Source organism: Hyla sarda, chromosome 11 (assembly GCF_029499605.1).
Source record: "Hyla sarda isolate aHylSar1 chromosome 11, aHylSar1.hap1, whole genome shotgun sequence".
Taxonomy (NCBI): domain Eukaryota; kingdom Metazoa; phylum Chordata; class Amphibia; order Anura; family Hylidae; genus Hyla; species Hyla sarda.
The window spans coordinates 85,947,135-85,971,841 of record NC_079199.1 but is presented as its reverse complement, the minus strand read 5'-3'; the positions used below and the strand labels follow the sequence as shown (position 1 = coordinate 85,971,841).

Sequence of the window (24,707 nt, the reverse complement as noted above, 5' to 3'; positions counted from 1 at the left end):
GAGCCGGGGGCTGACATCTTGTCCCCAACAAGTGCGAAGCGAGCCCAAGCCCCCCATAAAGCTTCGGCTATCACAGCACCAGACATCCTCTTGCTGTGGTAGCCAAAGTCACACTGACATGAACGGAGTTTGGGGACTAATATATATGTCCTGTGACACTTGGACACCCCTTCCCAGCCCCCGCAGTAACCAATGGTAGTGAGTGGGTGTGCGAGTGCAGCCAATTGAATATGATGGGGCTGTGATGCTCAAGCACTAAAAAGTGAGGAGTCACCCTATCACATTCTATGGCAAAACACATTCTACAGCACTACACCCCCCGCAATCTCCTGTATGGGGCAGCATGATGCCGTGGCCAACACGCCTCCTCCATATATCTCTATGGGAGAGACAAATGGGGATAAGTGTCTAGGGCTGCAGGTCTCCTTTAATAGTTGCTGCTTCCTTTTTTTCACTGTTCGTTCTTCAGGGTGATAACTGGATAACTGTTCCTTATAGTGAATGTCAATCTTGTCGAGATAAAAGTATTGGGATTATTTGTGTTACTGATTTATTTCCTTCACTCCCTGTCCACTGCAATTTGTGACCTATTTCTGTGCTGGGATATCCGCTGATTCCAAGACGTGAAACAAACCAAAAACAGTCCTACTAGGTTAGAGGATAAACAGATTAGGAGAATTTGTTCATTAATGATTCTAAAATAGTTTATTAAACAATCTGTACATTATTGCCTCAGGTTTACATATAACCAGCTGTTTTTTTTTTATTTTTTTTATCCTAGGTGTTTTCAGAGATTAAGAAACGAAAAGAGGATTGGATCATAGCAGGAATAAAGCCTAAAAAAAGAGGTAAGGTGCCTATAATACAAAGATTAAAGGGGTACTCCGGTGCTTACACATCTTATCCCCTATCCAAAGGATAGGGGATAAGATGCCTGATCGCGGGAGTCCCGCAGCTGGGGACTCCCAGGATCATGCACGGGGCACCCCGTTTGTAATCAGCCCCCGGAGCGTGTTCGCTCCGGGTCTGATTACGGTCAACCGCAGGGCCGGCGGCTTGTGACGTCACGCCTCCGCCCCCGTGTGACGTCACGCTCCGCCCCTCAATGCAAGCTTACGGGAGGGGGCGTGATAGCTATCACGCCCCCTCCCGTAGGCTTGCATTGAGGGGCGGAGCGTGACGTCACACGGGGGCGGAGGCGTGACGTCACACTCAGCTGGCCCTGCGGTCACCGGAAATCGGACCCAGAGCGAACTTGCTCCGGGGACTGATTACAAACGGGGTGCCGCGTGCATGATCCCGGGCGTCCCCAGCTGCGGGACTCCTGCGATCTGGCATCTTATCCCCTGTTCTTTGGATAGGGGATAAGATGTGGAAGCACCGAAGTACCCCTTTAAATGTAGCCTGAAAGGAGACCTACCAGGAGAAATTCACAAAAGCCTCTAAGTTCACATAAAAACATTTGATAGTTTTGAATGCTAGGTTGGGGGGGGGGGAACCATTATCGGTGGAGGCGCGCTGGAGCAACTGCGTAGCTGACATGACTGATGAGGAGTGGGATGATGCCCTCTCCTCACATCTCTATGTCTCACCTTCTATTAATAACCGACTGGTCCAGCTGTACATGTTCCACCAGTCGTACCTCACTCCGATACGCTTGGCTAAAATGGGTAGGCGCCCTGATTCCGCTTGTCACCGTTGTGGGAACCCAGACTCTGACTTTATTCACATGATGTGGTCCTGCCATTATATAGCAACGTTCTGGTCCGAGGTGGTACAATTTCTCAATACCTTAACTCCACGCCCAGTGCCGCTCCTCCCGAAACACTGCCTTCTGGGCCTCTTTGACGAGGAGCTGTGGACACCAGCTGAGATTATTTTCCTCAGGGAAGTTCTTTTCCTCGCCCGCGAGGCCATAGCGTTGCGTTGGATGGACCCTAGGACCCCCACAATTGCTGGTTGGAAAACCCTTGTGAACACCACAGTGAACTATGAGTATCTGGTTTATAAGCACCATAAGAACCCTGCCAAATTCTATAAAATATGGGCGACCTGGTGTGCCTCCCCTCAGGCTCAATACACGGTCTCCAGGTTCTTGGCTGCAAGAGACCTCCTTCTATCGCAATCTTCTCCCCCGGCTACTTGATTCCTCTTTTCTTGTCTGATCTATGCTGATACTCCCCTCCCCCCCCCTTCTCCGCTCCCTTCTCCCCTTTCCCTTCTCTCTTCTCCTTTCCCCCTCATTTTCTCTTGTCTCCTTTTTCTTTTCTTCCTCCCCCCTTTTCTCTCCTTCTCTGTCTTCTTTCTTCTTTTTTTCTCCTCTTCCCTCCCCCCCCCCCCCCCCTCCCCCTCCCCCTGATCTGGATGGATTTGTGTGGTGTTCTGTGTCTGCAGTGTCTTGTTTTTGTGTTTGTCTTTGCTTCCCCTTCCGTAGTTCCTACGTTCCCACCATACGGTGGTTTGGTTTACACTGTTTTCTGTGTTTTAGTTTGGTTCATTGCTGATGTATCTGCTCGTGTCATGCTGATGACTGACCTTCCTTTCTCCTGCTTAGCTCAGTGTTTCCCAGCCAGGGTGCCTCCAGCTGTTGCAAAACTGCAACTCCCAGCATGCCCGGACAGCCGTTGGCTGTCCGGGCATGCCAGGAGTTGTAGTTTTGCAACAGCTGGAGGCACCCTGGCTGGGAAACACTGCCTTAGCTGGCACTATATACGCCAGTTAGGTAGATATTGATAAGTTTGGCGCTGTGTATCCAGTCTAGGCCACCACATAATGTAGAAGTATTTGGTTTAGCATGAAATCTCTGTGTGCTGTTGGCTGTCCGGGTATGCTGGGAGTTGTAGTTTTGCAACAGCTGGAGGCACCCTGGCTGGGAAACACTGCCTTCGCTGGCACTATATAAACCAGTTAGGTAGATATTGATAAGTTTGGCTCTGTGTATCCAGACTTGGTCAGCATATAATGTAGAAGTATTTGGTTTAGCATGAAATCTATGTGTGCCCTAATAGGGTGTGAAGTTGTCCAGAAGTGGTTTTGGTTCAGTTTCTGATACCTGATAATGCTGTATGGCAATGATGATACATACACGTTATAAAATCTGCTCAATTGGTTCCAAGCACTTTTTAATAATTCATGAAATATCTTATGAATCAATTTCCTCATAGTAACTTAGATATCTTTTTGTAGTTAAACCTGACGAAAATGCCACCCAGCAAGAGACCGACTCCCAGACGCCACTAGCATCTGGTACAGCTCCGGCATCTGGTACAGCACCCAAAGGTAACTATATAGTAATGAAGTAATTCTCTGGGTTCTACATATATTCGCCAACAGTCTAATTTTACCCATTGTAAAATAACATGCTGTTGCTCAGCAATTGACGCAGAACCCACAATTGATTACGGATATTCTGTTTTTTTCCACCAGTGATCTTTAATAGCATACATGTTTTTTTTACTTTTCTGCCACAGAGACAGTCACTAAGCCTCCACAAGGGAACAGCTCCCAGAAGACATCCGTGTCTGGGAAGCCACCAAAAGGTCAACAAGCTGCTCAGAAACCTAAAGGTAATTGAAATTTAAAGGGGCTATCCCACCTAACATCTTGGCCTATATTGTGCAGGAATACACAGAATGAAGCAGTAGAGTCCTATTAATAAACCCCTTAAGGACTCAGCCCATTTGGGCCTTAAGGACTCTTATTTTTACATTTTAGTTTTTTTCCTCCTCGCCTTCAAAAAAATCATAACTCTTTTATATTTTCATCCATAGACTAGAATGTGGGCTTATTTTTTGCGTGACCAGTTGTCCGTTGTAATGCCGTCACTCACTTTACCATTGTAATGTATGGCGCATCCAAAAAAATACTATTTGTGTGGGAAATAAAAAATAAAAACGCAATTTTGCTAATTTTGGAAGGTTTCATTTTCACGCCATACAATTTACGGTAAAAATTACGTGTTCTTTATTCTTTTGGTCAATACAATTAAAATGATGCCCATGATAACATACTTTTCTATTATTGTTGTTGAGCTTATAAAAAATTTTGCTAATGTTTTAACCAAATTAGTACGTTTAAAATCCTCCTATTTTGAAGACCTATAACTTTTTCATTTTTCCGTATAAGCTGCGGTATGAGAGCTCATTTTTTGCGCCGGGATCTGTACTTTTTATTGATACCATATTTGCTTATATCAAACTTTTAATCCATTTTTTATTTGAAAAAATTTGGAATAAAATGTTGTAAAAAAAGCAGCTATTTTGGATTTTTTTTTTTAACATTTCCGCCGTTCACCGTACGGTATCATTAACATTTTATTTTAATAGTTCAGATATTTACGCACGCGGCGTTACCAAATATGTATATAAAAAAAATGTTAACATTTTTTGGGGGTGAAATAGGGAAAAATGGGACCATTTACGTTTTTATTGAGGGAGGGGGTTTTTCAATTTTTTTTAACTTTTACTTTTATTTTTACACTTTAATAGTCCCCATAGGGGACTATTTATTGCAATCATTCGATTGCTAATACTGTTCAGTGCTATGAATAGGACATAGCATTGATCAGTATTATCGGTCATCTTCTGCTCTGGTCTGCGGGAAGGCAGATCACAGCAGAAGACTCCCGGAAGGCAGCGGAGGCAGGTGAGGGGACCTCCGTCTGCCGTGCTGGATGATCGGATTGCTGCGGCAGCGCTGCGGGCGATCCGATCATCCATTTTAGTGACCGCGATGCTGTAGATTCCGTGATCTGTATTGATCACGGCATCTGAGTTTGTTAATGGTGGACATCCGCTGGATCACGGATGTCCGCCATTACCGGCAGGTCCCTTGCTGCGATCAGCAGCCGGGACCTGCCGTGCATGATCCGGGCATCGCTCCGATGCTCGCGGTTATGCTTAGGACGTAAATGTACATCCTGGTGCGATAAGTACCTGCTCACCAGGACGTACATTTACGTCCTTCGTCGTTAAGGGGTTAAAGGGGTATTCCAGAAAAAAAATAATTTTTTAAATATCAACTGGCTCTGGAAAGTTAAACAGATTTGAAAATTATTTATATTAAAAAAATCTTAATTCTTCCAGTAGTTATCAGCTGCTGAAGTTGAGTTGTTCTTTTCTGTCTGACCACAGTGCTCTCTGCTGACACCTCTGCTTGTCTCAGGGACTGTCCAGAGTAGGACAGTTCCTGAGGCAAATCCCAGTAGGTAAATCCCCATAGCAAACCTCTAATGCTTTGGACAGTTCCTGAGACAAGCAGAGATGTCAGCAGAGAGCACTGTTGTCAGAAAGAAAAGAACAATGCAACTTCAGCAGCTATAACTACTGGAAGGATAAACAGATTTGCAAATTGCTTCAATTAAAAAATCTTAAAGTTTCCGGCGCCAGTTGATATATAAAAAAAAATTTTCTCCTGGAATACCCCTTTAAATTACTCTCCCGTCCCCCATATAATACATTACAACACCATAATTTTCTATATTTTCATAGCGGAAATCAGGGTGGCAACTATGTTGTATCACATGACCCTCTTCTTGGTAACTCTACAGGAGTGCTGTCTTCTTCCCGCAAGCTGCACACCAAGAAGTATGTCCTCCTGACCCCCTTTTTTAAGGAAGCTGTTGGGTACTAAGTCATATGGAGTATCTTCTCTGCTTGTTAGAGGAGAAAAATGCCATTACTCTTGCACAGCATCTCCTCTGATAAGCCGAAAAGACATAGAAGATGGAGAGACAGTGTTTTCACCATAGAAGGAATTCCCCACACAAGCATAGGAATGACACATGCTTGGTCACCTCTGAACATTTAAAGGGGTACTCCGCAATCTAGACATCTTATCCCATATTGAAAGGCTAGGGGATAAGATGTCTGATCGAGGGTGTCCTGCTGCTGGGGACCCCCATGACCTTGGCTGGGGCACCCCAGGCATCCGATGCCACATGACTGTCGATGCGGGGCAGAGGCTCGTGACATCACATCCATGCCCCCTCAATGCAAGTCTATGGGAGGGGGCGTGACGGCCGTCTCAGGCGCTGCACCCAATGCTCTAAATGTACGCCGGGTGCAGCAGGGAGATTGCGGGGGCCCCCAGCGGCGGGACCCCCGAGATGAGACAAAGGATAGGGGGTAAGATGTCTAGGGGCAGTAAAGGTGAAACACTAGGGGGTGCTATAATAAGTTTTATAACTTGTGAAAAAAAACTTGTGTAATCAAATCAAAATTTGCAATGATATTGGATCCAAAATTTATTCCAAACACTTTCATATTCTCTCCATTCTGTTAGGCAGATGTTTTAGTAACATAGATATTTTGTACCCTTTATGAAACAGAGAAAATCACCACGCCTGAGCAAGTCATCACCTCCGCCAAGGCGATAGTGGCTGGTATAGCACCACTACTTCAACAACTTTTCAAGAAATGTCAAGGTAAGTACATAACTAATGAAGCAATGTTTTGCTTGTAAAGTAAAATACAAACAGAATACTAAGGTTAAAATCACATTTGATTGAGTGATGCAGAATATACATAGGACATGCATTTTGTTCTGTAAGCTGGATATATATACTTTTTCCTTATAGACCCTGACTTTCGTCCTAACCAAAATCTTGGTTCTCCTCTTGACATGAAGGCCCCTGTTGATGGAACAAGACCAGGTAAATTCCAATATAGCAGTTGTTGGTAGACGTGGATTAGGTCCAGAGTAACTGTGACAAAAGTTCTTTTTTCCCCTTCCCCTGGCGTTGTCTGAAATGATACAGGGATAGGAGAAGAATTACACATAACAGATCCTTCTCCTTTCTATGTATACTGCTAGCATATCCCACTCTGCTTGACTTTCTTCTCCTTAACCTGGATTGAGAACAGTATATGCTGCTGTCATGTTAAGGGGACTTGTCCTCAAAACCCTAAATAACAGTTGGCAACAGGTTATATAGGGTAAAATCGTGTTGCTCACCATAATTGGAAGTCTTCAGGGCTAGCAGCCATCCTGGAGAATATACATTTTAAAGTTATCCTGCACTGCATGTAAATTGGGTATAGGTAGTCCCCAAGGCATTTTTTATCCTGAGCTAGTCACTCTGCTCCGTGCTGTAATCATTCTTACTCCAGCGTGATTGACATTCCGGGCACCGCCGACCTCACCGTTCTACTCCCTGAAGTCTTGCGAACCCATAAACTACCCCATTAACAGGGATCGCGCCGTGACGTTGGTGGTGCCATGGCTGGAGTAGGAATAATTTCAGGAGCGCAGTGATTACCTCAGGATAAAGAATGTCCCAGGGACTACTTACAAATGATTTACATACAGTGCAGGAGACTTTCAAACTTATTTTCTCCAGGATCGCTGCAGGCTCTGCAGACTAATATATGGTGAGCATGCTGACCCTATATAACCTGTTGCCAATGGTTATATATATAGATATATATATATATATATATATATATATATATATATATATATATATATATATATGGTAAAGTTTGATGTCAGGTTCCCTATAACATAGTTTTTTGACATATGGAAGTATTGCCTAGGGGCAGGGGATAGTAGAAACTAAGATTTATACTTGTCCCACTGCTTGCTTCTGCACCATTGCTGCACTGAACTTTGTAATTTGAAGGATGTCATTTCTATCCATAGATCCTCACAGACTTTCTAACCAAAATCCAGGATCTCGCTTTGACACCAGGGGACCCGGAGCAGCCTTAGGGCCAGGTATTTTCATCTAAACTGCAGTGACGCGTACACTGCTTATCGTGTGATCCAATACAGTGCTGTCTCCTTCTCACAAGCTGCACACCTAGAAGCATGTCCTCCTTCCCTGTAATTCATGGGAGCTGCTGTGAGCTCACTAATATCTAGTATGTTATCTGCTTGTTAGAGGAGAAGATATGCAAGGCATCTCTTCTGACAAGTGGAGAAGGACATGAAGATTATGAGACAGTCTTTTCTCACTGAAGATCCCTCAGCATATAAACAGCACATGCATGTCCACCTCTGAACACTTTGGGTGGGTGCACAAGAGGGAGGAGACGTGCAGTTTCCCCAAATAGTTTCTGACTAGAACATGTTCTTATCAAATTATAGGATCTTGCTTTGGCACCAGGGGATACGGAGCAATCATAGGGCTGGGTAGTTTCATGCTTAAAGAGTACCTATCATCAAATCTTATTTTCTAAATTAACTCAGATTATATTCCCTAACTACTCCTAATACCCCTCCTGCCCTTAAAACATTTTTCCGAGCTATAAAAAAAACTCTGTATCTTACCTTTCCCCTTTCTCACATTGTGTGAGCTCCTGGCAGGAGAAAGTGGGCGTTCCCCAGCAGTCGTGAAGTCACTGAAGCCTGTGATACCTGTGCCTCATCATGCCCCGCACACACTTCCTGAGTTTGGTCTCCTGCCTGACTGGGAGAAGACCAGACTAACTGTTTTATTTGCATCAGGGAACAGAACAGAGCCACCTAGTGGCCATTTTGTCAAACACATTAAAAACATATTAAAGTTGAGAATTTTAACAGCAAGCAAATAGCAAAGTGTCTTATAATTACATAAGGAACAATATATTAAAAGTTTAGTTTGGTGACAGGTACTCTTTAAACTGCAAAGGCATGTTCACAGCTTATCTAAGTACAAAAACATCCAGAGGCATCTACATAGATGAGATGAGTGTACAGACCTCGTTCTTTCTACCTTACTACTACACATTACAGCCATATAGACTTGTGTATGCATAAACGTATTTAATGTACCTTCTCCCTTCACACAATCTAAGGGCCTAAATATTAGAAAATTTTATGCATAAATATTTTTTTTATTTCAGCCTCCGAAACGCGTTTCAGTCAGAATCAGCAAATTCCTGGTTCCATATTTAATAATCCATATCCTTCTAAGGAACAAACACCTTTACCAGGACAAGGAACTGGGAGATATTCAGGTATTCCATAATGTGACCATGTTAAAGCATTGCTGTCACGTCTAAAAACGTCATCAATTTCTATATAGAGCCAGAATAAGCGAAATTGGAACATGCTTTATTCCTTGGCTTGGTGCTTGCTCTGACCCAGTAGATCAGTGTTTTCCAACCAGTGTGTCTCCAGCTGTTGCAAATCTACAATTCCCAGCATGCCCAGACAGCCTTCAGCACTTAGGCTTAGGAAAGGACCAGAACCCCCTCAATGGAGGAAACCTCTAGGAAACCATGGCAAAAGGATTGCCCTTCTATTAAACATAGAGCAGTGTTTTCCAACCAGTGTGCCTCCAGCTGTTGCAAAACTACAACTCCCAGCATGCCAACGGCTGTCTGGGAATGCTGGGAATTGTAGTTTTACAACAGCTGGAGGCACCCACGTTGGGAAACACTGCAGTAGATGCACTGTATTATAGTCTATGGAGCCGGTCTCCTGCAGTAAGTCGAAGCCAGGGCAGTGAAGGGTACTGTCACCTGCTTCTCCTCACTGTATCTAGGGTTTGGAGGAGGTCTCAGCATTGGGGCCCCAAGCGATCAAATCTGCACGCATGACATGTCAGAAGTTTTAAGAAATGACCATACTGTTTTATTAACAGTAGCAATAATGTAAAATCCTAACTCCAATGAAAACCTACAAGTACTTGTGACTGCATTTAATCCATATGGCTAATAGATGTTCCCCCTATGACCTCCATATACATTAATATAATGTATAGACAGGGGTTGTGTCGTTGTATAACCCATTTGTAGCATGTTGGACTTGCAATACAAAAAATTACATGTTCTCTTTCTGGAGTCTGACATTATCTATTCCAGCGGCTCTTTTTTTAGGCGTAGTTCAGTGGAAAACATTTTTTTCCTTTTAAATCAACTCTTGCCAGAAAGTTAAACAGATTTGAAAATTACTTTTAGTAAAAAATCCTTACCCTTCCATTACTTTTTAGCAGCTGTATGCTACAGAGGAAATTCTTTTCTTTAGGACTTTTTTTTGTCTTGTCCACAGTGCTCTCTGCTGACACCTGATGCCCGTATCAGGAACTGTCCAGAGCAGGAGAAAATCCCCATAGCAAACCTATGCTGCTCTGGACAGTTCCTGACATGGACAGAGGTGTCAGTAGAGAGCACTGTGGACAAGACCAAAAAGAAATTCAAAAAGAAAAGAATTTCTCTATCGGCTCCATTGGGGGACACAGACAGTGGGTGTATCTTGCTGTATCTAGGAGGTGTGACACTATGGTGATAAAAAAAAGTCGGCTCCTCCCAGCAGGATACACCTGCCTTCAGGCTCTGAGCTAGTCAGTTTAAGCTTGGTGTCTGAAGGAGGTGGACGTGGTCTGGGTTGCTCCAGACCAGGTCTTCTGATTTTTTGTTTTCCTAGTTAGGGACGTGTTAGTTTTTTATTCCTTTTCTTTTCTGTTTTCAGGTCATCTAGGCACAAACGTCGCTCCTCCAGAGGACGTTCTCGGAGTCGCCGCTCTGCCACGCCAGAGCCGCGTTCTCGGTCAGAGTTGCCCCCCTCCAGGACTGCCTCTGCTCATTCTCATTCCCCTGGTGAACTGGTGGACGAGGCTTCCGAGCCGGCATCTGACTCTGAGGACCGCCCAGACTCAGTTGCAACGGTTAACTCTTTGGTTACAGCCCTAAGAGACATCTTTCTCTTAGAGGACCCAGGATCTTCAGATGTCAATCCAGGAGTATCCTTTCATCGTGCTAAGCCAGTACCTCAGAAGTTCAGCTCTCACGCTGACTTTGACGACATTCTGGAAACCGCATGGAAACATCCAGACAAGAGGTTCCCTGGAATCAAGACAATTCAAGATTGTTATCCATTTGACAAGGTCTTTGTCACTAAGGTGGTTTCTCCTCCCTCAGTGGACCCACCAGTTTCCCGGATCAATAAGGCGACTACACTGCCTCTGGCAGATGCCGCTGCCTTCAGGATCCCACGGACAAGAAGGTAGAATCCTTAGCGAAGTTTGCCACTGAAGCTGCTGGCTCTTCTCTTCTTCCCATCTTCGCCTTCGCATGGGTGTCCAAGGGCCTGTCAGAGTGGTGCTAAAAGCTCAGTCAGGATATCTTAGCGGGATCCCCCCTCCCCCCGGAGGATCTATCTGCTTTGGCTCTCCAATGCTCTAAAGCCTGGGATTTTCTGTGCGCAGCTTCCATGCAGGCAGCTCGTTGTTCTGCCTATGCTGTGGGTCATCTAGCGGCTCTCCGCCGCTCTATGTGGCTTAAGGCTTGGAATGCTGATGCTGCTTCCAAAAGATCTCTCACTGAGCTTCCCTTTACGGGTGGCTGTCTTTTTGGCAAACGCCTTGATGAGATTACCTCCGAGGCAACGGGAGGTAAGAGTTCCTTGTTACCTCAAAATAAGGCTCGCCCTACTTCCCAAAGGAAGGCCTTTTCCTTTCGGACCTCCAGCTCCAACAAGGGATCCGGGCAGGCGCCCTCGCAGGACAAGAAGGCTCCCTCGTTCCGGGCTCGCCCGTCTTGGAAGTCGGACTCCAACCGGTCCGGCCCTTTTGCGCCCAAATCAGGCAACCGCAAACCCACTTCTGCATGAAGTGAGGCCCCCACCCGCGGTTTCTTCCCGGGTGGGAGGTCGTCTCTTACTTTTTCGAGACATTTGGACCTCTCACATTCAAGACTCTTGGGTCAGGGACGTGGTGTCCAACGGTTACCGGATCGAATTTGCATCCCTTCCAAGGGATCGCTTTTTTCGATCCCGGGCCCCCCGGTCTCCTCCTCTGGCAAAGTAGTTTTGAGTGGCTCTCCAGTCTCTGCTTCTCCAGTGGGTTATCGTTCTTGTTCCTCCAGGGGAACGTTTTCAGGGTTTCTATTCAAATCTTTTTGTGGTCCCCAAGAAGGGACTGTTCTGTGCGTCCAATTTTGGACCTCAAGCGTCTCAATCTTCATCTTCTCATCCGCCACTTCCGAATGGAATCTCTCCGTTCGGTAGTGGTGTCCCTGGAACAAGGGGAGTTCCTTTCATCGGTGGACATCAAGGATGCCTACCTCCATGTGCCAATATTTCGGGGCCATCATCGGTACCTCCGCTTTGCGGTTCCGGAGGGGCACTTTCAATTTGTAGCCCTCCCATTCGGTCTAGCCACGGCTCCTCGGGTCTTTACAAAGGTCCTTGCGCCGGTGATGGGCCTTTTACGGTCGAGGGGAATCTCGGTGATACCCTATCTGGAAGACCTTCTCATCAAGGCTCCTACCAGGACCCAGATTCTGGAGAATCTGGACATCACTCTCCACACTCTGACTCGCTTCGGGTGGATGGTCAACCAGGACAAGTCAGTCCTCCGTCCTACCCAGTCTCTAACCTTTCTGGGACTTCTCTTCGACACGGCCTCTGCCCGAATTCGTCTTCTGCCGGACAAGCGTCTGGTGCTCCGGTCGGGGGTCCGCTCCCTTCGGACCCAGGTATCAGTCTCCATCCGCACTTGTATGAAAGTCCTGGGTCGGCTGGTGGCAACCATGTAGGCCGTACCTTTTGCCCAGTTTCATTACCGCCCCCTCCAACTGGCGATTCTCTCTCGGTGGAACAGGTCTCCTCTGTCCCTCGATCGTCAGACTGTTCTCCCTCTCAGGGTCAGTCAGTCTCTGCTCTGGTGGCTCCGCTCCCCCCTTCTTCTCCAAGGGCGGTCGTTTCTTCCCCTTCACTGGCCGGTAGTTACAACGGATGCCAGCCTGGAGACCCTTCTTCCGATAAACATATTGGAATTACAAGCGATTCTTCTTTGTCTTCTTCATTGGCAGTCCCTCCTCAGTCCCGTCCTGTTCGTGTTCAGTCGGACAATGCCACGGCCGTGGCGTGCATAAATCGTCAGGGCAGCACTCGCTGCTCGGCAGCCATGGCCGAGGTGACCAAGAATCTCTCCTGGGCAGAGAGCAAGGTTCCGGCCATTTCGGCGATTCACATCCCAGGGGTGCTCAACTGGGAAGCGGACTTCCTCAGTCGGTCCTCACCCGACCCCGGCGAGTGGTCCCTACATCCAGAGGTCTTGGCGCGCCTCTGCGACCTCTGGGGCATTCCGGACGTGGACCTCTTCGTGTCCCGACACAATCGGAAGATCCTTCCGTTTGTGTCAAAGTCCCGGGACACTCAGGCTCTGGCCATGGACGCCCTAGTGATTCATTAAGCGGGGTTTACCCTACCCTATCTGTTCCCTCCTCTTCCGCTTCTTCCCAGGGTGCTGAGGAAGCTCAAGGCAGAGGGCGTCCCACGCCATTCTGGTAGCTCCAGATTGGCCCCGAAGGTCGTGGTATGCCGACCTGGTCAGGCTCCTGGACGACGCTCCACTGCGCCTTCCGCTCCGTCCGGACCTGCTCTCTCTCAGGGTCCTCTTTGCCACCCCAATTTACAGTCGCTGCATTTGACAGCGTGGCGGTTGAAACGACGGTTTTGAGGGCCCGCAGGTTCTCTTCCCAAGTCATTCGCACCATGCTCAAGGCTCGTAAACCCTCCTCTGCAAGGATTTACCACCGTACATGGAGGTCTTATTTTCGTTGGTGTGAAGCTCAGGACTTCTCCCCGGTGACCTTCTCTGTTCCCCATCTTCTCTCCTTTTTAGCAGTCTGGGTTGGAACTGGGGTTGTCTCTCAGTTCCCTTAAGGGTCAGGTTTCGGCCCTTACTGTTCATTTCCAGCGGCCCCTGGCTTCTAATCCTCATGTCCGAACCTTCCTGCAAGGAGTGGCGCACGCTGCTCCTCCTTATCGGTCTCCCTCTCCTCCTTGGGACTTGAATTTGGCCCTAAGTGCCCTCCAGGGTGCACCCTTTGAGCCCCTTAGAGAGGTGTGTCTCCGCCTCCTTTCTTGGAAAGTGGCGTTTCTGGTGGCTATCACCTCCATCCAGAGGGTGTCTGAATTGGCAGCTCTTTCCTGCCGTTCTCCGTTTCTGGTAATCCACCAGGACAAGGTTGTTTTCCGGACAGACCCTTCCTTTTTACCTAATGTGGTCTCGGCCTTTCATCTCAATGAGGACATTGTCCTCCCGTCATTTTGCCCGGCTCCTTCTCATCCTAGGGAGCGTTTACTGCACAAGCAAGGCGGCTACCTGGTCATCTTTGCACACTTTCTCGAGGTTTTATCGGGTTCATACTTTCGCATCGGCTGATGCTACCCTGGGGCGTACAGGTGTTGCAGGCGGCAGTGGATCAGCCGTCTGCCTGATTACTTATCTGCCCATCCAAGGGACGACTTTGGTATGTCCCACTGTCTGTGTCCCCCAATGGAGCCGATAGAGAAAAGGAGATTTTTTTTAACACTTACCGTAAAATCTCTTTCTCGAAGGATCCATTGGGGGACACAGCTCCCGCCCTTTTTGGGGTTTTTCCTTGGTTCTCTGTCCGAGGATGTGTTCAGTTATGTTTTTTCTTCTGGTTCTCGGACAGTTTTGGGTTTTTCCTTGACCTATTGGTCTCCTCCTATTGCTCTGGAACTTAAACTGACTAGCTCAAAGCCTGAAGGCGGGTGTATCCTGCTGGGAGGAGCTGACTTTTTTTATCACCATAGTGTCACACCTCCTAGAGACAGCAAGATACACCCACTGTCGGTTTCCCCCAATGGATCCTTCGAGAAAGATTTTTTTATGGTAAGTGTTAAAAAAAATCTCCTTTTCCTCTGTAGCATACAACTTCTAATAAGTACTGGAAGGGTAAAGCTTTTTTTAATAGAAGTCATTTACAAATCTGTTTAACTTTCTGGCACCAGTTGAGTTAAAAAAAAAAATAAAATAAAAAGTACCCCTTTAAGCACCTCGAAATCCTTCCCAGCATTAGGAACAAGATGTTCAAAGAAATCAAGGTAACAAATAGCATCAACAATTTTTTTCTTGGCTGTTCAGTCAAGTTGTGGGCAAGCCACTCTAATATAAAAAAGCACCCCTCTGTGTACTAGGCAGTGGATGAACCATAGTTGAGCTCAGATAGATCTTTTAGTAACATGGATATTTTTATACACTTTTAGCAGCTAATGTCAAATACTTTACCTTAATGATGATAATCAGAATGATGCTGGATTTCCATTTAATGAATTGTCATATCAGAGCCATTGGTAACATACCATTAGTCCAATTTGTGAGGGTCACAGTAGTTTGACCTATGCTGATTACTAAAATGAAGGTGTGCGGGTTCTAAGAAAGTGCATTTCCACTTTTCATCCTGTCTTCAGCTTTTTTTTAGATGTCTGTGGGGTTAGACAATGGCCCAAATAATGTCTAGTGGATCTCCAGGTGCCTCTTTGGTTGATCCTTTGTGGAAGGGACATTAGTGACATTTCTTAGCAATATTGTACCAAAGTCTCTGATTTGACAACTTCTATAACTTCTACCACATACTAAAGTGACATACTCTCTAAATAATGCAAAATATATAGTAGATGGGTGTATTGTTAATACTGCAGGACTTCCTTTATGGGAGTGAGAGCTGAATTGCATAATGGCAATCATATTAACCCCTTAAGGACACATGACGTTCTCATACGTCTCCATTTCCGAGTCCTTAAGGACACATGACGTATGAGAACGTCATGTGTTTTACCGGCCCCCCGCAACCATCTGGAGCGGAGCCGGTCCCCGATGCCTACTGAAATCGTTCAGCAGGCATCGGGGCATATCGCCCAGGGGGGTCATTATGACCCCCCATGTCGGCGATGGCCGCAGATCGCTGGACAATTCAGTCCAGCGATCTGCGGCGGATTACGGGTCAATCGGGTCTCCAGTGACCCGGTGACCCGGAATTATATACAGCCAGAGCCTGCAGGGGTGAGGTGGCACTGGTGCCACCTCACGATCGCCCTGATTCGTCGGCCGGATTACCGGCCGACCAATCAGGGCGCCTGCTGCGGGTGTCACTCCCGCAACCCGCTCCGCCCCTCTTCCGGAGGACGTGAGCGGGTGCGGGACGTGCACCCCGGGTGCTGGGGACCCCGATCCCCGGCGCCCCTGTTGGGATCGGGGCCCCAGGAGCAGCGGCGGCGGAGACGACGAGGGACTGACCTGTGCAGCGAGGATCGTTGGAGGTGAGTGACAGCCTCCTGCTGTTGCTTAGCAACAGCTCCCAGCATGCAAAAAGGGCATGCTGGGAGCTGTAGTTATGCAACAGCAGGAGGCAGACCACCACAACTCCCAGCATGCCCTTATGGGCATGCTGGGACTTGTAGTTTTGCAACAGCTTGAGTCACATTCTTTCTATGGAAAAGTGTACCTTCAGCTGTTGTGTAACTACAACTCCCAGCTTGCACAATCAGCTAAAGTGCATGCTGGGAGTTGTAGTGGTGCATCTGGTGGTTGCATAACTACAACTCCCAGCATGCCCGTTTGCTGTCGGTGACTGCTGAGAGTTGTAGTTTTGCAACAGCTGAAGGCACACTGAGTTAAGTAGCAAACCAGTGTGTCTCCAGCTGTTGCTTAACTACAATCCCCAGCATCCCCAGGCAAAGTAGTATGCCTCCAGCTGTTGCATAACTACAACACCCAGCATGCCCTTCCGCTGTCCGTACATGCTGGGGGTTGTAGCTTTTGCAACAGCTGAAGGCACACTGGTTGCAAAACACTGAGTTTGTTACCAAACTCGGTGTTTCACAACCAGTGTGCCTCCAGCTGTTGCAAAACTACAACTCCCAGCATGCACTGATAGACCGTACATTCTGGGAGTTGTAGTTTTGCAACAGCTGGATGTTCCCCCCCCCCCAATGTGAACGTACAGGGTACACTCACATGGGCGGAGAATTACAGTAAGTATCCGGCTGCAAGTTTGAGGTGCGGCAAAATTTCTGCCGCAGCTCAAACTGCCAGCGAGAAACTACTGTGAACCCCCGCCCGTGCGACTGTACCCTAAAAACATTACACTACACTAACACACAATAAAATAAAAAGTAAAAAACACTACATATACACATACCCCTACACAGCCCCCCTCCCCTCCCCAATAAAAATTAAAAACGTCTGGTACGCCACTGTTTCCAAAACGGAGCCTCCAGCGGTTGCAAAACTACAACTCCCAGCATGCACTGATAGACCGTACATGCTGGGAGTTGTAGTTTTGCAATAGCTGGATTTCCCCCCCCCCCAATGTGAATGTACAGGGTACACTCACATGGGCGGAGGATTACAGTAAGTATCCGGCTGCAAGTTTGAGCTGCGTCAAATTTTCTGCCGTAGCTCAGACTGCCAGCGAGAAACTACTGTGAACCCCCCGCCCGTGCGACTGTACCCTAAAAACACTACACTACACTAACACAAAATAAAATAAAAAGTAAAAAACACTACATATACACATACCCCTATACAACCCCCCCTCCCCAATAAAAATGAAAAACGTCTGGTACGCCACTGTTTCCAAAACGGAGCCTCCAGCTGTTGCAAAACAACTACTCCCAGTATTGCCAGATAGCCGTTGACTGTCCAGGCATGCTGGGAGTTTTACAACAGCTGGAGGCACCCTGTTTGGGAATCACTGGCGTAGAATACCCCTATGTCCACCCCTATGCAAGTCCCTAATTTAGGCCTCAAATGCGCATGGCGCTCTCACTTTGGAGCCCTGTCGTATTTCAAGGCAACAGTTTAGGGCCACATATGGGGTATCGCCGTACTCGGGAGAAATTGGGCTTCAAATTTTGGGGGGTATTTTCTGCTATTACCCTTTTAAAAAATGTAAAATTTTTGGGAAAACAAGCATTTTAGGTAAAAAAAATATATATTTTTTTACATATGCAAAAGTCGTGAAACACCTGTAGGGTATTAAGGTTCAAATTACCCCTTGTTACGTTCCCCGAGGGGTCTAGTTTCCAAAATGGTATGCCATGTGTTTTTTTTTTTGCTGTCCTGGCACCATAGGGGCTTCCTAAATGCGGCATGCCCCCAGAGCAAAATTCGCTTTCAAAAAGCCAAATGTGACTCCTTCTCTTCTGAGACCTGTAGTGCGCCAGCAGAGCACTTTTCACACCCATATGGGGTGTTTTCTGAATCGGGAGAAATTGGGCTTCAAATTTTTAGGGGTATTTTCTGCTATTACCCTTTTTAAAATTTTAAAAATTTTGGGAAATCAAGCATTTTAGGTAAAAAAAATATATATTTTTTTACATATGCAAAAGTCGTGAAACACCTGTAGGGTATTAAGGTTCACATTACCCCTTGTTATGTTCCCCGAGGGGTCTAGTTTCCAAAATGGTATGCCATGTGTTTTTTTTTTTGCTGTTCTGGCACCATAGGGGCTTCCTAAATGCGGCATGCCCCCAGAGCAAAATTTGCTTTTAAAAAGCCAAATGTTACTCCTTCTCTTCTGAGACCTGTAGTGCGCCAGCAGAGCACTTTTCACCCCCATATGGGGTGTTTTCTGAATCGGGAGAAATTGGGCTTCAAATTTTGGGGGGTATTTTCCGCTATTACCCTTTTTAAAAATGTAAACATTTTGGGAAAACAAGCATTTTAGGTAAAAAAAAAATATATTTTTTTTACATATGCAAAAGTCGTGAATCACCTGTAGGGTATTAAGGTTCACTTTACCCCTTGTTACGTTCCCTGAGGGGTCTAGTTTCCAAAATGGTATGCCATGTGTTTTTTTTTTTGCTGTCCTGGCACCATAGGGGCTTCCTAAATGCGGCATGCCCCCCAAAAACCATTTGTCGCTCCTTCCCTTCTGAGCCCTCTACTGCGCCCGCCGAACAATTAACATAGACATATGAGGTATGTGCTTACTCGAGAGAAATTGGGTTTCAAATACAAGTAAAAATTTTCTCCTTTTTATCCCTTGCAAAAATTCAAAAATTGGGTCTACAAGAACATGCGAGTGTAAAAAATGAAGATTTTGAATTTTCTCCTTCACTTTGCTGCTATTCCTGTGAAACACCTAAAGGGTTAATACACTTACTGAATGTTTTTTTGAATACTTTAGGGGGTGTAGTTTTTATAATGGGGTATTTTATGGGGTATTTCTAATATGAAGACCCTTCAAATCCACTTCAAATCCACTTCAAAACTGAACTGGTCCCTGAAATATAGTGAGTTTGAAAATTTTGTGAAAAATTTCAAAATTGCTACTGAACTTTGAAGCCCTATGGTGTCTTCCAAAAGTAAAAACTCATAAATTTTATGATGCAAACATAAAGTAGACATATTGTATATGTGAACCCCAAAAAAATATATTTTGAATATCCATTTTCCTTACAAGCAGAGAGCTTCAAAGTTAGAAAAATGCAAAATTTTCATTTTTTTCATCAAATTTTGGGATTTTTCACCAAGAAAGGATGCAAGTTACCATAAAATTTTACCACTAAGTTAAAGTAGAATATGTCACGAAAAAACAATCTCGGAATCAGAATGATAACTAAAAGCATTCCAGAGTTATTAATGTTTAAAGTGACAGTGGTCAGAATTGCAAAAAACGCTCTGGTCCTTAAGGTATAAAATGGCCTGGTCCTTAAGGGGTTAAAGAGAACCTGTGGCTAACCCACAAAAAATATGTTTGTGGCTATTAATAAATAGCTTATGGTGTCCTCATCATGTGCCTTTTTACAGTTTCTTGATGTGCCGTTCCATTTTTGAGATATAAGGGTTAATAGTTTGTCTGACAATTCAGGGAATAGTCAGTTGGGTGTGAACTTGTATTTAATAATGGAAGTCATGAAATGGTCAGGATTATACAGTCAGGGTGTGTGAATGTTTTATACTGAGGGGTCTATATGTCTAATTCACATCCCTGACTGTATAATCCTGACCATCACCTGATGTCACTCCTATCATTGCTATATATCTTTTGGTACTGGATTTGATGTGGATTTTCTTGCAGCTTTTTAGGTTTTTCTTTTTTTTATTCAAGTTCCCATTGATTTCCGTGTGAGCTTTGAAGTGGAACTGCTCTTAAAAAGTAGCCCTTTTTTTGTTAGGGCTGTTTTTAAATATTCCCTATTAGTCAAAGGGAGGTGGGAACTACAATACATAGTTTTTTCCTGTGTTAAAGGGGTATTCTGGGTATATACAACTTATCCCCTATCCAAAATATAGGGGATAAGATGTATGATCACAGGGGTCTTGCTGGCACAGACATGAATTGAGGGGGCATGGCATGACATCACAGGGGGTGTGACGTCACGTCCCCGTCTTAGAAGCAGCGCCCGGCACAGAATGCTGGGGGCTGCACCGAGGTCGTGGGGGGGTCCCAGCGACGAGACCCCTGTGATCCATATGAGCAGGAGACCCTTTGCACACTACAGCTGTTCTGACATATGTATTTCATGCTGTTTGTTCTCATGCAATGTAAGGGGCATTTTATGAAGTATATATGTTTTGTTCTACAGGGGGTGAAACACATTTCAATCAGAATCAACCTCCTGCCTCCAGATTTGAAAATCCAGATCTATCAAAGGACTTGAGACCTCTTATGGGACCGGGAGCAGGCAGATATTCAGGTATCCCTCATTATGACTTGAAATTTTGATTTACCTTGGACCAAACTTATGGTGGCTTTAATGTGTTTTTTATTTTTTATAATTCTTTATTTCTCTATCGGCTCCATTGGGGGACACAGACCGTGGGTGTATGCTGCTGTCTCTAGGAGGTATGACACTATGGCAACAAAAAAAAGTCGGCTCCTTCCAGCAGGATATACCCGCCTCCAGGCCCTGAGCTAATCAGTTTAAGCTTAGTGTCTGAAGGAGGTGGATATGGTCTGGATTTCTCCGGACCAGGTCTTATGTTTTTTTATTTTCCTAGTTAGGGAATGTGTTCGTGTTTATTCCTTTTTCTTTCACGTTTTCAGGTGGGGAACTGCGGCTCACTGTTTCCCATTGCGATTGAGGGGGCACAGACATTGCGTATATGCGCTGTTAACCTCCTCTCGCCAACGGTCAGCGCCTGGGGTTGTACCTCATGGGTCCGGGTCCCCCTATTTCCCTGCTCGCCTTGCTCGCCCATGGTAGCTCGGTGTGATGCAGGTAACAGAAGGCTGACTGAAGACTTCACAGAAGAATCCATTAGGTAAGTTCTTCTGACCAGGTGAGTATATATTTTTCTCCCTTTAGGTGCTGACTTGCAACCTCTGGAGACCCTCATTTTTTGGCCCACCTTTCAGGATCTATGGGGCTGGCCTGTATTGAGGCTCTATCTTTATTCAAGCAGGGGCGAACAATGGCATTTTGGGCAGGAAGGGGTTACCTGGCTACTTTATTTTACGTACGTGCCGCGGCGTTTGTACTGTTCGGCGCACGGAGCGTCAACTTACTTTCAGTTTTGGCAGCACAGCTGCCGGCGGACTTGTGTATCGCCCGCGGGCGCAGACGCTAAGGACATGTGCGCCCGGGGCAAGGAGCGGGCGTCATTACTGTTGTTCTTCACGGCTGCTGGGGTGCTATAGCTCCGCCCACAGGGCCGCTGGAGCTTACTGGGGGCGCGAATTGCCCTCCAATCAGCGCCTTGCGTGCGATTTTCGGGGGCAGAGGCCAATTAGACAGTGCCTCTGCTCCAGGCACGCCCCGCTATGGCTATTGGCTGGCCTGTTTCTCCCTCTCTTTCACTCAGAGCGGAGTTCTCCTCACAGCACAGCTGTAATGCCAAAATGCCTGGTTCTGCTGAATCCACTTGCTCTGCCTGCTCCTCTGCTGCCCCAGACCCCATGGATGCTCTTTCAGTTCCGGTGGATTCGGCCGCCCCTCCAGCCTGGGTTTCTTCCCTATCCCAGTATATGGCTGACTTGACTCAAGTCTCCCGTTCGGTGGCTGAAGCCTCCTGTGACGTGGTGTCTGCCCTGCGCCTGCCCTCTAAAGGGACCCGCTCCCCTTCTCCACATACCTCACGCTCTCAAAAGCGTACTAGGGGTGCATCATCTGACTCTTCCATTGAGTCTTCAGGTAGACGTGGGTCCCGCCCCTCCGGGTCTGGTCACAAACGTTGCTCCTCCAGAAGACGTTCCCGCAGTCGCCACTCTGCCTAGCCAGAGCCGCGTACCCGGTCAGGGCCGCCCCCCTCCAGGGTTGCCTCCACTCGTTCACATTCTCTTGGTGAACTGGCGGATGAGGCTTTCGAATCGGCGTCTGACTCTGATTGGATTCAATTGAAACGGTGAACTCATAAGAGACACCTTTCACTTAGAGGACCCAGGATCTTCGGAAGTGACTCCTGAAGTATCCTTTCATCGTGCTAAACCGGCACCTCAAAGGTTCAGCTCTCACGCTGAATTTGACACCCTTCTGGAATCTGCATGGAAACATCCAGACAAGAGGTTCCCGGGAATGAAGAAGGTTCAGGTGCGTTACCCATTCGACAAGGACCTTGTCTCTAAGGTGGTTTCCCCTCACTCGGTGGATCCACCAATTTCCCGCCTCTCTAAGGCTACCACACTGCCACTGGCAGATGCAGCTGCCTTCAAGGACCCGACGGACAAGAAGGTGGAGTCCTTAGCGAAGTTTGCCTCTGAAGCAGCAGGCTATTCTCTTCTTCCCACCTTCGCCTCGGCTTGGGTGTCCAAAGACCTATCGTTGTGGTGCTCAAAGATCCGTCAGGATATCCAGGCGGGATCCCCCCAGAGGATCTGTCTGCTTTGGTCCTTCAATGCTCTAAAGCTGAGGAATTTCTGTGCACAGCTTCTATGCAGTCAGCCCGTTGCGCTGCCTTTGCTGTGGGTCACCTAGCGGCCCTCCGCCGTTCCATGTGGCTTAAGGCTTGGGATGCGGATGCCGCTTACAAAAGGTCTCTCACCGAGCTTCTTATTACTGGTGCCCGTCTTTTTGGAAAGCGCCTTGACAAGATTATTTCTGAGGCGTTTTGCGGCCAAATCGGGCAACCGCAAACCCACTTCCGCATGAAGCGATGCCCCCACCCGCAGATTTTTCTCGTGTGGGAGGTCGTCTCTTATTTTTTCGAGACATCTGGACCACACACATTCAGGACTCTTGGGTCAGGGACGTGGTGTCCAACGAATACCTAATCGAGTTTGCCTCCCTCCCGAGGGATCGTTTTTTTCAGTCCTGGGCTCCCTGATCTCCTTCTCTGGCGAAGAAGTTTCAGGAGGCTCTCCAGTCCCTGCTTCTCCAGGGAGTTATTGTCCCCATTTCTCCAAGGGAACGTTTTCGGGGTATCTATTCATATCTTTTTGTGGTTCCCAAGAAGGGCGGTTCGGTGCGGCCAGTCCTGGACCTCAAGCGTCTCACCCGTCATCTTCTCATCCGCCACTTTCCAATGGAATCCCTCCGTTCGGTAGTGGCATCCATGGAACAAGGGGAATTTCTTTCTTCGGTGGACATCAAAGATGCCTACCTCCATGTTCCAATATTTCCCGGCCATCAACTGTACCTCTGTTTTGCGGTTCCGGAGGGGCATTTTCAATTCGTAGTCCTCCCCTTTGGTCTGGCCACTGCTCCTCGGGTCTTTACCAAGATCCTTGCGCCAGTGATAGCCCTGTTGCGGTCGAGGGGAGTCTCAGTAATCCCTTACCTAGATGACCTTCTCATCAAGACTCCCACCAGAGTCCAGACCCTGGAGAATGTGGATCTCACCCTCCAGACCCTGGATCGCTTCGGGTGGATGGAAAACAGGGACAAGTCTGTCCTTTCTCCCACTCAGTCTCTGATCTTCCTGGGACTTCAATTCAACACGGCCTCTGCCAGGTTTTTCCTTACGCCGGACAATCGTCTGACACTACTGTCAGGAGTCCGCTCCCTTCGGGCCCAGGTCCCAGTTTCATTACCGTCCCCTTCAACTGGCGATTCTCTCTCGATGGGACAGATCTCCTCTGTCTCTCGATCGCAAGATTGCTCTCCCTCATCTGATCCATCAGTCTCTGCTCTGGTGGCTCCGCTGCCCCCTTCTTCTTCAGGAACGATCATTTCTTCCCCTCCACTGGCAGGTGGTTACAACGGATGCCAGTCTGTCGGGCTGGGGCGGTGTGTTCAGGGACTGGACGGTTCAAGGCCTCTGGTCTCCCCAGGAAGCTCTCTTCCGATAAACATCTTGGAACTGAGGGCGAATCTTCTTTGCCTTCTTCATTGGGAGTGCCTTCTTCAGTCCCGCCCTGTCCGCGTCCAGTCGGACAATGCCACGGCCGTGGAGTACATGAATCGGCAAGGCGGCACTCGCAGCTCGGCAGCCATGGCCGAGGTGACGAAGATTCTCTTCTGGGAGGAAAACAAGGTTCTGGCCATTCACATTCCGGGTGTGCTCAACTGGGAAGCGGACTTCCTCAGCCGGTCATCGGCCGACCCCAGCGAGTGGTCTCTGCATCCGGAGGTCTTCGCGCAGATCTGCGACCTCTGGGGCACTCCAGACGTGGACCTCTTCGCGTCTCGGCACAATTGGAAGATCCTTCCTTTTGTGGCGAAGTCCCGGGACCCCCTGGCGCTAGCTGTGGATGCCCTAGTGATTCCTTGGACAGGGTTTGCTCTGCCCCATCTGTTTCCTCCCCTTCTGCTCCTTCCCAGGGTTCTGAAGCTCAAAGCGGAGGGCGTTCCTGCCATTTTGGTGGCTCCAGATTGGCCGCGAAGGTCGTGGTACGCCGACCTGGTCAGGCTCCTGGACGACACTCCACTACACCTTCCACTCCGTTCGGACCTTGTGTCTCAGGGTCCTCTTTGGCACCCCAATTTACAGTCGCTGCATTTGACGGCGTGGCGGTTGAGACCACGGTTTTGAGAGCCCGCGGTTTCTCTTCCCAAGTCATTCGCACCATGCTCAGGGCTCGTAAACCCTCCTCGACAAAGATTTACCACCGTACTTGGCGGTCTTATTTTCGTTGGTGTGA

The 24,707-nt window shown here is 47.3% G+C and overlaps 1 protein-coding gene across 1 annotated transcript in view; it reads left to right on the top strand.

Moving 5' to 3' along the window:
- LOC130295667 (uncharacterized) overlaps window positions 1–24,707 on the top strand; it is a 114,783-nt gene that overhangs the window by 46,789 nt on the left and 43,287 nt on the right. Inside the window, exons 14-21 of the mRNA XM_056546661.1 lie at window positions 782–848; window positions 3,187–3,279; window positions 3,471–3,566; window positions 6,329–6,424; window positions 6,578–6,652; window positions 7,642–7,716; window positions 8,826–8,939; window positions 20,275–20,385. Of these exons, the coding sequence (XP_056402636.1) occupies window positions 782–848; window positions 3,187–3,279; window positions 3,471–3,566; window positions 6,329–6,424; window positions 6,578–6,652; window positions 7,642–7,716; window positions 8,826–8,939; window positions 20,275–20,385 (727 nt within the window). The remainder of the gene's footprint in view (window positions 1–781; window positions 849–3,186; window positions 3,280–3,470; window positions 3,567–6,328; window positions 6,425–6,577; window positions 6,653–7,641; window positions 7,717–8,825; window positions 8,940–20,274; window positions 20,386–24,707) is intronic.